Source organism: Periophthalmus magnuspinnatus, chromosome 7, assembly GCF_009829125.3.
Source record: "Periophthalmus magnuspinnatus isolate fPerMag1 chromosome 7, fPerMag1.2.pri, whole genome shotgun sequence".
Lineage (NCBI taxonomy): Eukaryota > Metazoa > Chordata > Actinopteri > Gobiiformes > Gobiidae > Periophthalmus > Periophthalmus magnuspinnatus.
In genome coordinates, this window is record NC_047132.1 from 22,269,318 (window position 1) to 22,282,700 (window position 13,383).

The 13,383-nt window shown below is 42.3% G+C and overlaps 2 protein-coding genes across 7 annotated transcripts in view; both read right to left on the bottom strand.

Annotated features, from left to right (window-relative positions):
* plxnd1 (plexin D1) overlaps positions 1 to 9,081 on the bottom strand; it is a 109,703-nt gene extending 100,622 nt beyond the window's left edge. Inside the window, exons 1-2 of one of the 2 annotated variants that reach the window (XM_033968977.2) lie at positions 7,675 to 9,081; positions 5,106 to 5,282 (exon numbers count right to left, since the gene is read on the bottom strand). In XM_033968977.2, the coding sequence (XP_033824868.1) occupies positions 5,106 to 5,282; positions 7,675 to 8,886 (1,389 nt within the window). In that variant the 5' untranslated portion in view covers positions 8,887 to 9,081. The remainder of the gene's footprint in view (positions 1 to 5,105; positions 5,283 to 7,674) is intronic. The other variant, XM_033968978.2, reaches the window with a different exon arrangement.
* Positions 9,082 to 10,835: 1,754 nt separating this feature from the next.
* Positions 10,836 to 13,383, bottom strand: part of tmcc1a (transmembrane and coiled-coil domain family 1a) — a 38,269-nt gene continuing 35,721 nt past the window's right edge. For all 5 annotated transcript variants that reach the window (XM_033969272.2, XM_033969276.2, XM_033969275.2 and 2 more), the window contains one exon: positions 10,836 to 12,857. In XM_033969272.2, coding sequence (XP_033825163.1) covers positions 12,543 to 12,857 — 315 coding nt within the window. In that variant the 3' untranslated portion in view covers positions 10,836 to 12,542. The remainder of the gene's footprint in view (positions 12,858 to 13,383) is intronic.

The window sequence follows — 13,383 nt, forward strand, 5'->3', positions numbered from 1 at the left end:
CTGACAAAGGAGGAAATGAGATAGAAAGTCTAATGAAGTAGTAAATGACAGAATAACATATAAGTAAGTAATTGTCGAAGCAGCAGCAGCAGTACTAGTATAGTAGTATAGTAGTAGTATACTAGCAGTCAGAATTTCTACTTGACCTTACTTTAGACCTTTAGTCCAAACTTTTGTCATTGCTACATCTTGAAACATATTCCAGACAGAGGGCTATGGACTGATGGTCAACAGTGGATCATTCGGATGGATGCATTTAACATAGTTTTGACAGAGCCACTGCACGATTAATAAAGCTTGAAACATTAATTTTAGGTCTGTGCCACAATGCATGTGATGTTACTGAGGTTTTAGTGGTGAAATTGTGCATTTGGCCCCTGGGCCATAGTTTGGACACCCCTGCTTTAGACTAAAGACTCTCAAGACTATAGACAAGACTTCATTAGTCAGTGGAAAGCATAAAGTCATCGCATAATAAAGTATTATTTGGGTAATATTTTACTGCAGGCTTTATTAGATTGTAAAATCAGTGGCAGCCATGACCTTTCAGCTAATAAAGTCAATTTGAATTTTAATGTAAACTAAATTAAAGTGACAGTGAAAGGGACTGTTCCAAGTGAGTGATGAGGAAAGTTATAAAGGTAGAAGTGAAAGTACATAGTAATGGTTGTATAGATAGTAGCAGAAGCAGTTGTGCCAGACATTAGTAGTAATAGAACTGATTAAGCCAGTAAATATTTTAAATTAACAAACAAATACGGACTAAATAACTTCCATTCTGAGTTAGGAAGCAAGAGGTAATATCTCCACTACTGTTTTTGTCATTATCCTTGGACATTATATTTCAGGACATATAGCCAATTTCCCCTTTTCATAGTGGACTGGATTGAATCGACAGTGAAAGGGGGTGGTCAGGAGCTCACAATGAGGAAATTGGATGAAGTCAGATAAAGACGTTTAGTGTGAGAAAGGTACTGATGGGGGAGGGAGGGACTTCATTAAAACATGCATGTAATCACAAATGACTTTAGTGAGGGCTCTCTCTGAAACGTAGTCAAAGAGGCCTAACTCAATCTGAACCGCGGCTCCCTTGTGTTTTAGCGGGAGCCAAACTCACATTCAGAATCACATTACATTCACTAACAGCCCCATTAACCTCTGTAACGGCTCTATCCTCAGGGCACACACAGACACTGTCGAACACCAGCCACACATGCATAGGCAAACAACAAGAGGGGCAAGCTAAAAAGCCAAGGTCACAGAATCGCTAAGCCACACACCCGCGCACACACACACAAACACACACACACACACAGATATAATGCATGTAGGGGAAGATTATAGTCATTTTTAAAATTTCTGAACAATTCTGAACACTTACTCAAAATAGCAGCCTTGAGACTTGTCATCTACTGAACTGTTTTTGTGCAGGTATTCACAAGTGGTACTCAGGTTTGCTTAATTGTGCCAAGTTATTGTCGCACTTTGTTGTAACCTTGATGGTTACATGTTTTTTTTTTTAATTCATTGAGCATTTAGAACAGTTTTTTGTGCATAATTCTGCTTTATAGTTTGGTTTCAGTATTATTGTTTATTGTCTATATCCATCCATCTTCTTCTGCTTATCTGGAGCTGGGTCACAGGGGCAGCAGTCTAAGCAGGGACCCCGGACACGTCCTCCAGCTCCTCAGTTGGGACCCCAAGGCGTTCCCAGGCCAGCAGAGACATTATTTAGCCAAGTGATTTGAAAACACACATAGTCTTCCCCGGGGCCTCCTTCCAGTGGGACATGTCCGAAACACCTCCCGAGAGAGGCGTCCAGAAGCCACCTCAGCTGGCTCTTCTCGACGTGGAGGAGCAGCGGCTCTACTCCGAGCTCCTCCCGTGTGACCGAGCTCCTCACCCTATCTCTAAGGGAGCACCCAGCCACCCTACAGAGGAAACCCATTTCAGCCGCTTGTATCCGTGATTTTGACATTTCGGTTATTACCCAGAGCTCATGACTATAGGTGAGGGTAGGAATATAGATTGACAGGTAAATCTTCTATAGCCCTACTTCAGCAATATATCGCACTTCAAAATCTGTCATTGTAACAAACCTACTGATATAACATACTAGTACTATAACAATGGTTCATCGACAGGCCGAGTAGAAGCTGAACTAAAATCTGTAACAAGTGTTGGTATTGGTGGAAGTGCATTAATTAGTAGTGAGTGATAGTACAAGTTGTAGTATTGAAGTAGTACAAGCACTGTTGTTGTTGAGATATATTGCTGAGTTTTTGGACATGGCTGACTGTACGAGGCAGGAGCTGAGAGAACACTCTTATAGCTCATAATGACAGGGTTGGAGTCTGTGTGAGTAAATACATGAGATCACAAAACCACCGGCACTGGCGCGTACACAAACTCGACACCTCAAAACATAGTGAAACCTGCAATCAGCCAAACAGACACATTCAGACACACAAAGACACAGCTTCAACATCCAACAACATAACACTATAAGAGTGTCCAAAACCAATTACAGACAGCCTTCACGGGGGAAAATACTACCTTCATCTTCTACAGGAACTCTTTTAGTAACATGAAGTTTTGTACTCCAAAGCTGGATTTAAAACAAATTTAAAACACATTTTCCAAGCATTTACCTCAGAGAGCAGGCTTGTACTCAAATCTCTAAACTCACAGTACAAGTCCCTCCATAACCTGGCCCCCACGCACCTCTCTGAGCTCCTCCAGCACCACACACCCACCCGTGCTCTCCAATCAGCTGATGCCAACCTCCTGCCTACTCCCCCCATCAGGACTAAACATTAAACCTGGGGGGACAGGGCCTTCACCGCTGTAGCACCCACCCTCTGGAACTCCCTGCCCAAACACATCAGAGACTCATCCACACTCACCATTTTCAAGAAAGCCCTGAAAACTCACCTACAAAGTAACTGCCTTCAAATAACTGCACCTCCTTTTTTATCTGTTTCTTTTATTTGTGAGTCTTGAATTGTGTGAAGCGTCTATGAGTGTGATGAAAAGCGCTATATATGTGTTACGTATGTATTGTTATTATTAGTATTATGATTATTATTATTATTGCAGTTTGCCCAATTCATGGCTGTATTCATAGGTTTCTGCTTCTTGTTTAATATTTGAGGACTTTCACCATTCAGAGGATATAATATTTTGTTTTAAAGTGTTAATTGCTAGAGGAATGATGCTAGATTTTCATCACTCTAAAACCCATGGATGAATAAGTAAGTGCCTTTTAGTTTTGTCAAAAGCAAAATTATACTTATAAACACCATGGTAACACATTAAAAAGCCTAAGTGGTACATGTTCAAAACATTGGTTTACAGAGGCTTGTTATTATGTCTAGGGTTGTCATAAGTGTTGAAAATCAGACATTAATCAATATTAAAACTTGTATCAAAACTAGATACTCATTTAAGCAAGTATCGATACTAAAAAGGGTTCATAGGACAGAAAGGAACCTTCCCTGAAGAGCTTTAGAATGATCATACACCATATCAAAATAAGTATAAGACTACATACACATACATAGGACTACACAGATATAAGGACACATGGCAATATAGAAAAAGTACTATTATTTAATGTTGCAAATCACATTACACTGTCTAAATAAATAGTGTTTTTTTAATTATCATTATGGTATCAGAATCAGTATTGCGTATTGAGTCTATTCCTTATAATATCGAAATTTAGTTTGACATTTTTTTATTGTGACACCTCTAATTACGTCGAAGTGTACATGAGGAAAAAATAGTTGTTCCACCTCTGCACAATGGTCCCATATAACACTGTTCTAAAATATGACTAATCTGTGACACTTAACTAGCCTTAATAAAGCATGAAGAAAGGCTTAATTCATAATTGACAAAAACTTTATTAAAGATTCAGGCTTAGTAACACCTTCATTAAAGGGTTATGGTTGGGATTAGTTATTACTTAAGTAGCTAGAAGAATTTGTTAATTATGAAAAGTCTTTATTCATGCTTTATCAAGGGTAATTATGTGTATTACAACACGTTATCCTTTCATGTGTGCAAAAAGAAATACAGAACTGTTTTAGTCAAATGTGACACCTACCAACACTATTGAATGAACTATTGTAAATGTCTAATGCCAAACAATGGGGCAGAGAGCTCCCAGGGCTGTTTTTTCCTGCCGACTGTGGTGAGTGTGTGTCTGCCGCTCAGAGAAGCCCAGTGAGGGGTGACCAGGAATGTGTGAGACAGAATTAAGGCATGTTGTTAATTAGACTCCAGTCAAACCCCGTGCAGATGTTTTTAGCTTTGGAGATTGTTGGATGAAAATCAGACAACACAAAGCAAGGACCTGACTCATTTGTGGAGCAGCGATCCTTTTAAGCAGCTTTGTGGTGATCGCAGACAATACACAGGTCTCATGAACATCGGAGCATGTGATTAGGACGACTTAATGGAGCAGGAGGGTCATCATGGTCGACTGCAGGACAGACAAAGGGCTGGGAGTGACGGTGTGAGGACTGTATATATCCAGCCCAAGTAATGTAAGTTAAAGACTTCAAATGTGAAAATATGCATGAAGTATACACCAACAAAATAATACATGTACAGTCATTGCAGTGTGGGTTACGTTTTAAGGGTCTTCAACCTAACCCTAATACTATAGGGTAGGGTCACCAAAATGAGAACTAAATGTGTGAAATCGACTTGAATTTGCTTACAAAATAGTAATATGAAATAGTAATAAATAAAGATTTAGAAAAGTAAACAGTAAACGTGACAATGAAGAGGCTAGCTACAATGACCAAATGTAAAATTGTGATCTAGATATAAAAGTAAATACCAGAAAAAAATATAATATGTATTCTTAAATGTAACTTCCCATTTTTGCTCGTAAGTGATCCTACAGCACTTCCTTGTTCTGTCGGCCACATCAAAGCAAGTCTCTGTAACTCAGGAACGTTGTAGGTTTTCCAAGCTCCGGGGCAAAATCCCATTAAAAAAATTAACTCTATTCAGTGGCAATAATTACATGTTGCTATTAGATTGTGACCTGAGGTGGTGCATAGTTTTAGGAGCAGAGGAACACGTCTCACCTTACGCAGGCGTCCGCTGCTTGTTCCCAGGAATACCACAGTGTGATCATGCACATGGTCCACACTGACGGAGGTGAGAGACGGGGTCTCCAGCAGTGGCCTGGATTTCAGGGATCTGCGCAAGGCCAGAGGGTGCTGCAGGTGGGCTGCACCACAGTCCAGCTGATCCGGCTGCAACTACAGACGACACAATAAGAGTCAAGGTGTAAGTTTGACAATTATAATAAATGTCACTCTGGAATAGGGGATGTCAAAAGCATTGATACCCAGATATTAACCGATACTAAAACTAGGTCAATAAGTATTGATACTGAAAAAAATCACATAAAAACCTTTCCTGAATAGTTTTAGAATTGTCTTATTTAGTGTTTAATCTTAAATTCTATGAAAGTAAAAAAGCATTTTTACAATGTTGCAATCAAATCAAAATTGCATCACTTGTCTGAAAAACAGGAATTTGTTTTTCCCCAAATTTCAGCTCTAGTTCTACTTGTATCTGGTTATGTATTTTTCAGGTTACTCAAAAGGGCTCGACATAAACTTTTTCACTATAAAATTTGTGATAAAATATACTTTTCAAGCTTCATAATGGTTATGATAAAAATGTATCTACATCATCTTGTGGCACGAGATCTTATCCCATCCCTACTGGCTGGAGTTCATGTCAGGGTTTGTTAATTAATTTCCCTCTAATCAAAACAAAGCATGGTCATCCAGCTTGGTGCTCCTACTTCAGATCTGAAAAGGGTTTCTTGAGTGCTTTAAGGTGGTTGCCTAATGTTCCTGAGATATGGTTCCATTGAAGGTTCAAATCCCGACAACAAGTTTTGAGGACTATCACCTGTCTACAATGCCACTGAAGAAGCATGTCATGTGATAGCGAGTATGGCTAAATCAAATACAATGCTATTATTTCAAAAGTGTAAACAAATGCTATTTATGATACGTTTATTTTCTTGGGATATGAAAATTGTGTTTGCTTTGGTTAATAACAAAATTACAATTTATTATGCAAACCTACACACAAGCTGTCATAACCATTCCATACAGATGAGAGGATCAGACAGAGCCTTGAGACAAAAGTGGATTGATAAAACAAAAGCTGATAGCGGGTAATCACAACCGTGCTGCTAATTCCACTGAATCACTTCCTTGACATCTCCGTGAATACTTGAAAGGGGCTTACAAGGGTCTTCAACACTCATAAGACCGTGCTTTTGTCAAATCCTCCATGGGCAATGATAACACATTAATGCCATGCTCGGATGCACACCGGGATCTAGTGGGAATTCTCAGAAGATTTTAGCGCACACACAGCGGCAGGGAGAATTAAGCAGTACGGATATTTGCAGAGCGCTTTCCCACGAGCTCTGGGTCTCTCTTATCAAATTGTGTCTGACTTTTTAGTTGCACACTGGCCTTCACACAGCTGACAACAAAAGACATTGATTTCAGTGGCCATGAAAACAATAATGCACTGAACTTTACTTAGTTACAGACGGTTTTGTGTGAATAGGGCACTGAAGAACAGAAAAATACCAGTGGGAGAGGTGGCCCCTACATGACAGAAGGGTTGCTTTGGTGGCAGATCTTTGACCTGACATCACATTGGTTTGTTGGACAGTCTCCTTTGACCTCACCGCTGTCACTCAAAACCACCAAAATGAAAAGATAGATTTCAGACAGCGCATTCCTCAGAACTGTAGACACTTTGAAACACTTTTAACTTCTGTCAATACAGTCTCAAAGAGGGGCCCAAATCATTATGTGAGATGCTAGGGCCAAATATCTGACAAGTACAAAAAGTTTAATTTTGCACTGTGACATGCTTTTGGTACAATGGTACTATGTGTTTTGACAAACAGCCTATTTGTTCCATAACTAGTGCTAAACCCACGCTGATGCTATTAGTAGCACAGGAAAAGTTAAGACACAGCTGAACAACATGTCAGAGCTTTTAACACTGAGCTAAACTATTGACCCTGGCCCATGTTTAGATTTGAAGATGTAATCTTGAGTTGTCCGCTAGATGTGATGGGAATTTCACCCTTCCCATAACCCCCAGCGTGGATCTGGCCACCACAGCTACCATCATGACCTGCCCTCGTGACACACTGAAGCCCAGACACACGCGCGCGAGCCTCGGGAACAGCTCTGGTGCGAAACAAAACACGAAAGCTATCAATGAGATTCAGAGATCACATGAGATGGACTTAGAATTAAGTTGTACAAATAGTCCTATCCAAAAACAAATGATAAAAGTAAGACGTACGCATAAGAATACAGTGCGCACATCACCATAGTAGAAAACTGTAGGATACTTGCTCATGTTTGATAGACTCATTGAAAACCCCGAGGGTAAAATATGGGGGGAAAAAGATGTTGTGGCACATGCGCACATAAGAAAGACTAAGGCGGCCAAACAATTCAAATAAAGCAACAAATTTACACTTTAAAAAAATGCCTGTACTCTCCTTTATCTAACTCACGTTTATCTTGTGAAAAGTTTGCCACGTACTTACTTTGTTAATAGTAGATTTTGTATTAGACATTAGGCTAAACTACTTACCACCAGGTTGCCCTTCTGGATGCATGCTGCCCCAGAGCCCTGGATGACACTTTCCAGCACCTGCACGTCGCTGCTGGGGGAGTTGGAGCAGTTTCTCCGTGCCTGTCGGATCTCCTCCTCGATGTCACTAAACTTGAAGGCGCACAGGGCAGACTTTCGGTCCGCCTTTGAAAATACTCCGAACAGGTAAGGCTCCGGGCTCAACCGTTCCTCCGTGGATATGTTCACGTCATAAACGGACACAAGCCGGTTGTAAATGTTTCCATTAGATCCACACAGTAGTGGCATCTGGATGTAGGACTCAGTGAGTTTCCTGCTCTCGGGTCCGCTGGGTTTCTTTGGGTTGTCAGTGTCCAGACAGATCCGGGCCAGGATGCTGTTGGGCTGGCTCTCCTTATGGCCCATTTTGGCGTCATTATTAAAGGCAATATAGGAGTATGTCTTTTGGATGAACGCGTGCACAAAGTTCAGCTTGTTTTTCGTCTTGGCCTCCTGTTTGATCTTGAAGACGTTGTCTTCTGAAGGGTTTATGTCATAAGTGAAAAGTCTTGATAAATCTTTGACATTTAAAGAGCGAATGGCTATCTCAGGAGTGTTCTCAAAACGCAGGTCCTCCTTACTATGGTTCTTGGGGAAATACTGGGTACCAGCCCCTGTGTACGTAGCTCCCACTAGGAGACGGGTGTTGCCCCCGTGGCTCCTGAAGATCAGTCCCACAGTGGACGCGTTTGGGTGATTGGCAGCGATGTTGAGCATGCTCGGGAACACAGTCTTCTCCCCATGAGGAGGAAACTCCACCGCTATCTCCGAGATATTGTCCATTTTCCTGAGCTCACAGAAGCCTTGGTATACTGACCCACACACGACCACGACCCCCTGCTCTCGGTCCAGCTTTAGCAGCTTGTTGTAATTGTCCGTGAGAGATTTGGGATGCTCGCACGGAGCTTGGGGCAGCTGTGGCGCATGGCACAACAGGTTGTCCTCCACCGGCCCCGTCCTCTTCTCCACCTCCAGACTGAGCGTCCCGTTCAGCTGGTACACTGTGTTGACCGTGGCTAGGTAGACTCTCCCGGAGATTGGGTCAACCACAAAGTTATTGGTGTGATTGGGAGACGCAAAAGCCTGTTGGATGTGCAGCGCGCTGGCACAACGGCGCGTCTCCAAAGCCAGGACGCTGAGCAGAAGGACGGCTATCTCTATCGAAGGAGGCATTTTTCCTTCTGACCGGCTTCCGCGTCTTCTGTGCCGTGGGGTGCATTGAGCAAAGACAAAATAGTGTTTGTTCCTAGTGCGACAATCCGAGAGGAAAGGCTGTTTCCTGCTCAACGCCTAGACCCGAATGACGCGATAAGCGAGTCGTGCTTCCTCTTTTCATCCTGCCTCTTCTGTCCCTCAGCCCACTGTGCTCCGCGCTGCTCCACAGCCTCGCTCCTGACGCGCAACGGGACACATCACTCATGTTTTATCACCACTCAAACCAAGAGCTTTTGATACAACCAAGCACAAACAATAAAGAGTAAACTACTTAGGACCAGACATATTTCAGCCTATACTTAGAACAATAGTCAAATTACAATTGAAAACCCCTTTCCTCAATTTACTGATTAGTTTTCATTTCTTTGTGTGCTTTCTTCTAGTGGTCGCTTGCGCTAAGCACCTCTAAAGTGTTTATTGCCAATGAGGTAAAGTTAATTAAGGTTAGCTGCATGTGTCCGTTACTTGTTCTCCATTTGATTTATTAGACTTAGTGTTAACATTTCACAGATTAATTTATGGGGTGGGGCTGCCTCTGAAGTTGCAATAACTATCTACTTTTTCTTTGATGCTGCTCACTTGACCGTGCCCCACCCCGTGCCTTGGTTCCGCTCATCTGGGGGTTAATGGTGGGTCAAAGTCCCGCCTCCCGCTCCTCTACATCTCCACACTCAGATTCGTTCTGCAGATCCGGAGGGTTCCGTTATGGGCACACTAACAGCACGGTAAGCACCGTGAAAGTGCTACCAGATGGACACATGAGCGCACCTTTCCGGCTCCTGACATTCCCGTCTCTCGTCTCTCCAACGAAGATCAGCTCATAAATATTCAAGCTCAACACATGCGTCCTCGTTCAACAGGGGCTGGCATTGTGTCAAGAGTCCTGAAAATATATATCATATCTTGTAGGGCAACAAGTGAAGGCCAGAGGTCACATCTGGGAACATGTGGAAATGGATAAATATGTTTTAACCTGCATGGTGGTACAAATATCTATTTTGCCAAATAGCAATGTCTCCAAGAAAAAACAAGCAGCTTTGTTACTCTCTAACTCACTGCATCCTTCTATTGGTCAAGCCCCACACAGCGCGCGCTAATGCACTCCTGGACTCTTGGAGTGTGTCTGTATAAATCACGCCTGACCATGTTATCTCTACACACAATAATTAAAGTTGCTAAATCACCTCTGCCTATTTACCGTCAGCCCTCTGGAGACATGGTCTCTCATTCGCCGCTTGGAGCTTTCAGTGGCCAAATAAGTGCGCCCCGTGTTTACTTTGGCGCACAGCCATGCGCATCAAATCTGCCGCGTGCAGACCGGTAGGAAAGAGCTGGGATAAAGTGCATACAACATGATGACCCTGAAAACTACATCGTACAATGACAATGGCTGAGGCAGCAGGCAACCTGGATTGTGCGCGCGTGTGCCATGGTGTCCTATTAGCCACTGTGTAGTGCGTGCGTGAGGGCACGCAGGGATAAAGGTGCTGCGTGGGTCAGAGCTGTCAGCATCAGATATCAGCTGAGAGGTTGTGCTGCTCAATCACGCTTTTAGAGCGGAGACTGTCTGCCACTGAGTGGGCCACGCCAGCACCTCTGTGTTTAGAATGAAAATATTGTCCCTAGTGCGTTCGGACTCTCTGCGGTGTTCCAGTGGGTAAGAGGCCTCGCACAGACCTGTTTCCTTCCTGATAAGGAGTGACACCACCTCGCGCTCAGGCCACCGCCTTCTCAATACAAGCGCCACATGGCACAGGCAGCCACTGCGAAGGAGTTCAGAAAGCCAAAGAGCGCCATCTGCCGGCTGTAAGAAAACAGTTACACTTCAGCTAGCTTATTTCACATTCCATTATTATTATTGTGGATACCATGACCCACACTCAAACACAATAAAACAAGAACAGCTCTTGTGTTAGTCAGGAATGCACTTTATTTAATCCACACTTACAAAATGAAATTGAAGGCACTGGAGTGGTAGCACACAGCCTTACATTATCATTACCCAGACATTTCCATATCTGTGAGATCAGGCTCACTCTCACTCTAAACCTGCCTGCAATCAGCATTTAGCAAGGGAAAATGACACAGGTGTAACAATGCATCATAAATTCTATTATTTTCACACATTGAAAAAGACAATAAATAGCTGCGGTGCTGATTTTATTAAATAATTTCAGGTTAATAATAATTGAATTCTGACTTAAGCTCATTGTTAATTTTGCTCATTGAAAAATATCACTATCACTGTCACTATCATTGCAATTTCCTTCTTTCATTTAAGAGTAAAGATTTATTGACGTTTTGACATGAAGTGTATAGTGTCTATGGATTTTAACTTAAGACAGAGCTGACAGTGATTCTGACCTGAGGCCGCCTCTCTCTTATCCCAGGAGGACTACTGTCTTAGGAGTGGCAACCTTTGAAGTCCCGATCACAGTACCCCCACCCCGTCTCCGCCTGACACGCGTTATCAGCTGTGTGCTAAAGTGCAGCGCTAACGTACTTTGAATGGTCTCGCTTTATCTTCTGCTCCTCAGAGCAAATAGTTGCCCTTCACTAATAAAAATGGTAGCAAATACTGAAAATCTAAGGGAATAATGAATGAGTAAGAAACAAAAAGGAAGTCACTATCAAGTCACACTTTCATTCATAACAAACATCTCTCAAAAGACAAATTAATGAGTATTTAGACATTTGATAAACTTTCTTTTACTTATTTTATCTAAGGTTCTTTCAGTTTTGTGCACTGATAGCCTCGGGGTAGACCAAGGTATGGCACTGGATGAGGACACAAAAACAATATGGTAAAAGAGGAGTTAGTGATTATATCTGGTGAGTATGTGAAGATTCCTTGGTAATGTGCACCTGACAGAGTGGTATAAAGCAGCTCTCCTTTTCCAGTGAATGGCGATGGAGCACCAAAACAGCTATGGCTCAGCGAATGACCGCAGCAAATAAACCTTACTGTGACTGGTTAATACTGCTTTATGAGCAAACTTTGACTCCTTAAGAAACTGGCAGCATGTTAGACATGTTGCAAATATGGCAGGTTCACCCTAAAATAATAATAATTTTTTTTTTACAATTTCAGTTTTGTATTTTTTTATCAAATCTGAGGCTTTGCAGATATTAGCTGATAAGATCCGCCATTTAATGTTGCTTTTTTTAAAAATCCTTCTTTCTTTCCAAAATCAACTCATCATCACACCATGGCCATGGCCAGCCCAGTGTCCAGACTAAACTCCTGCAGAGTAAAATGACCATAATGCTACATGGTACTATTATAAATATTCATATTAGAAATTATATCATAATAATTGATTAAAATCTAAACATAAAATGGTACAGTGCTGTATCCTGTAAGGACTAAGAGTTCATTTCTAAAATGTAAACAGTCTTTTCCTTCGACATGAGAATCATGTACTTCACTTCACAGTTTCTGCCTCTGATCATCGTAATACAACGGTCTCTGTGTCTGGACGGGTTTTCAGCTTCAGACACCGTCACTGTCACTGTCCATCACATTTACAAGTGTCCCACATGGCTGCAGTGACGCTCGCTTCAACTGTTGTCACCAAAGCACTAGAAGTCATCAGTGCCGGGCTGGTTTGGGTTCACCCTGGAGGCTGCAGTGCACGGTGGGTGTATCCTGACAGAGCATCCCAGTTCCTCCAGAGGAAGGCCAGTAGCACGATTAGCAGCAGTGTGGACAGAGAGCGTGAGCGCGTCCTCATCAGGGGCACCACACAGTTGGCCACAGTTGAGACAAAGACCAGGAGGACGGCCATGAGGGCCAGCAACACGTTGATGAGTTTCCCCAAGAGGGTTCGGGCCGTGGCGTTCTCCAGCCCCTCCAGCTGCACCACCTGCTGCTGTTGCTGTTGCAGCTCCATTTTGGAGATTCTGGTCTGACATGCCTCCAGTGCCTCCTGTAACATAGTTAATGAGCAAGGTCACCTTCCCTAGGCAAACACACTGCATATGGACTCAAGTGGCTCTGGCTTTCATAAGGCTTTACCACCCCCTGCTGGAGAGCAATGGTAATAAACCCAAATAGAAACCTGATCCTTCACCCAGAGTGAATGTGGGCTGTTTAAAAGGAAATGCCCTTATTTTGAATAAAGCTCAAGGCTGGACAGACAGGATTTTTCGGACAACGCATTGTTTGGTATTTACACACAGACAATGAGGTAATCCTTGTACTTCAGCAAGTATATGATAACCTTCTGAGACTTCAGGTGGATTGCATTGTGTTGGCTAAGTATTCTAAATCCAGTTTAAATTCATGTGGTTTTACTGCCCATAACTAAGACTACAGACTTAAGCCAGCTATGCAATGTGTATGCAGCTGGAAATCTCTAGAATAAACATGTTTATATTGCAAAGCTTAGAATTATTTTTTATATTTATATATTTAGATTATATTTAATAATTTTGGGAGAAAAAAAAACAACA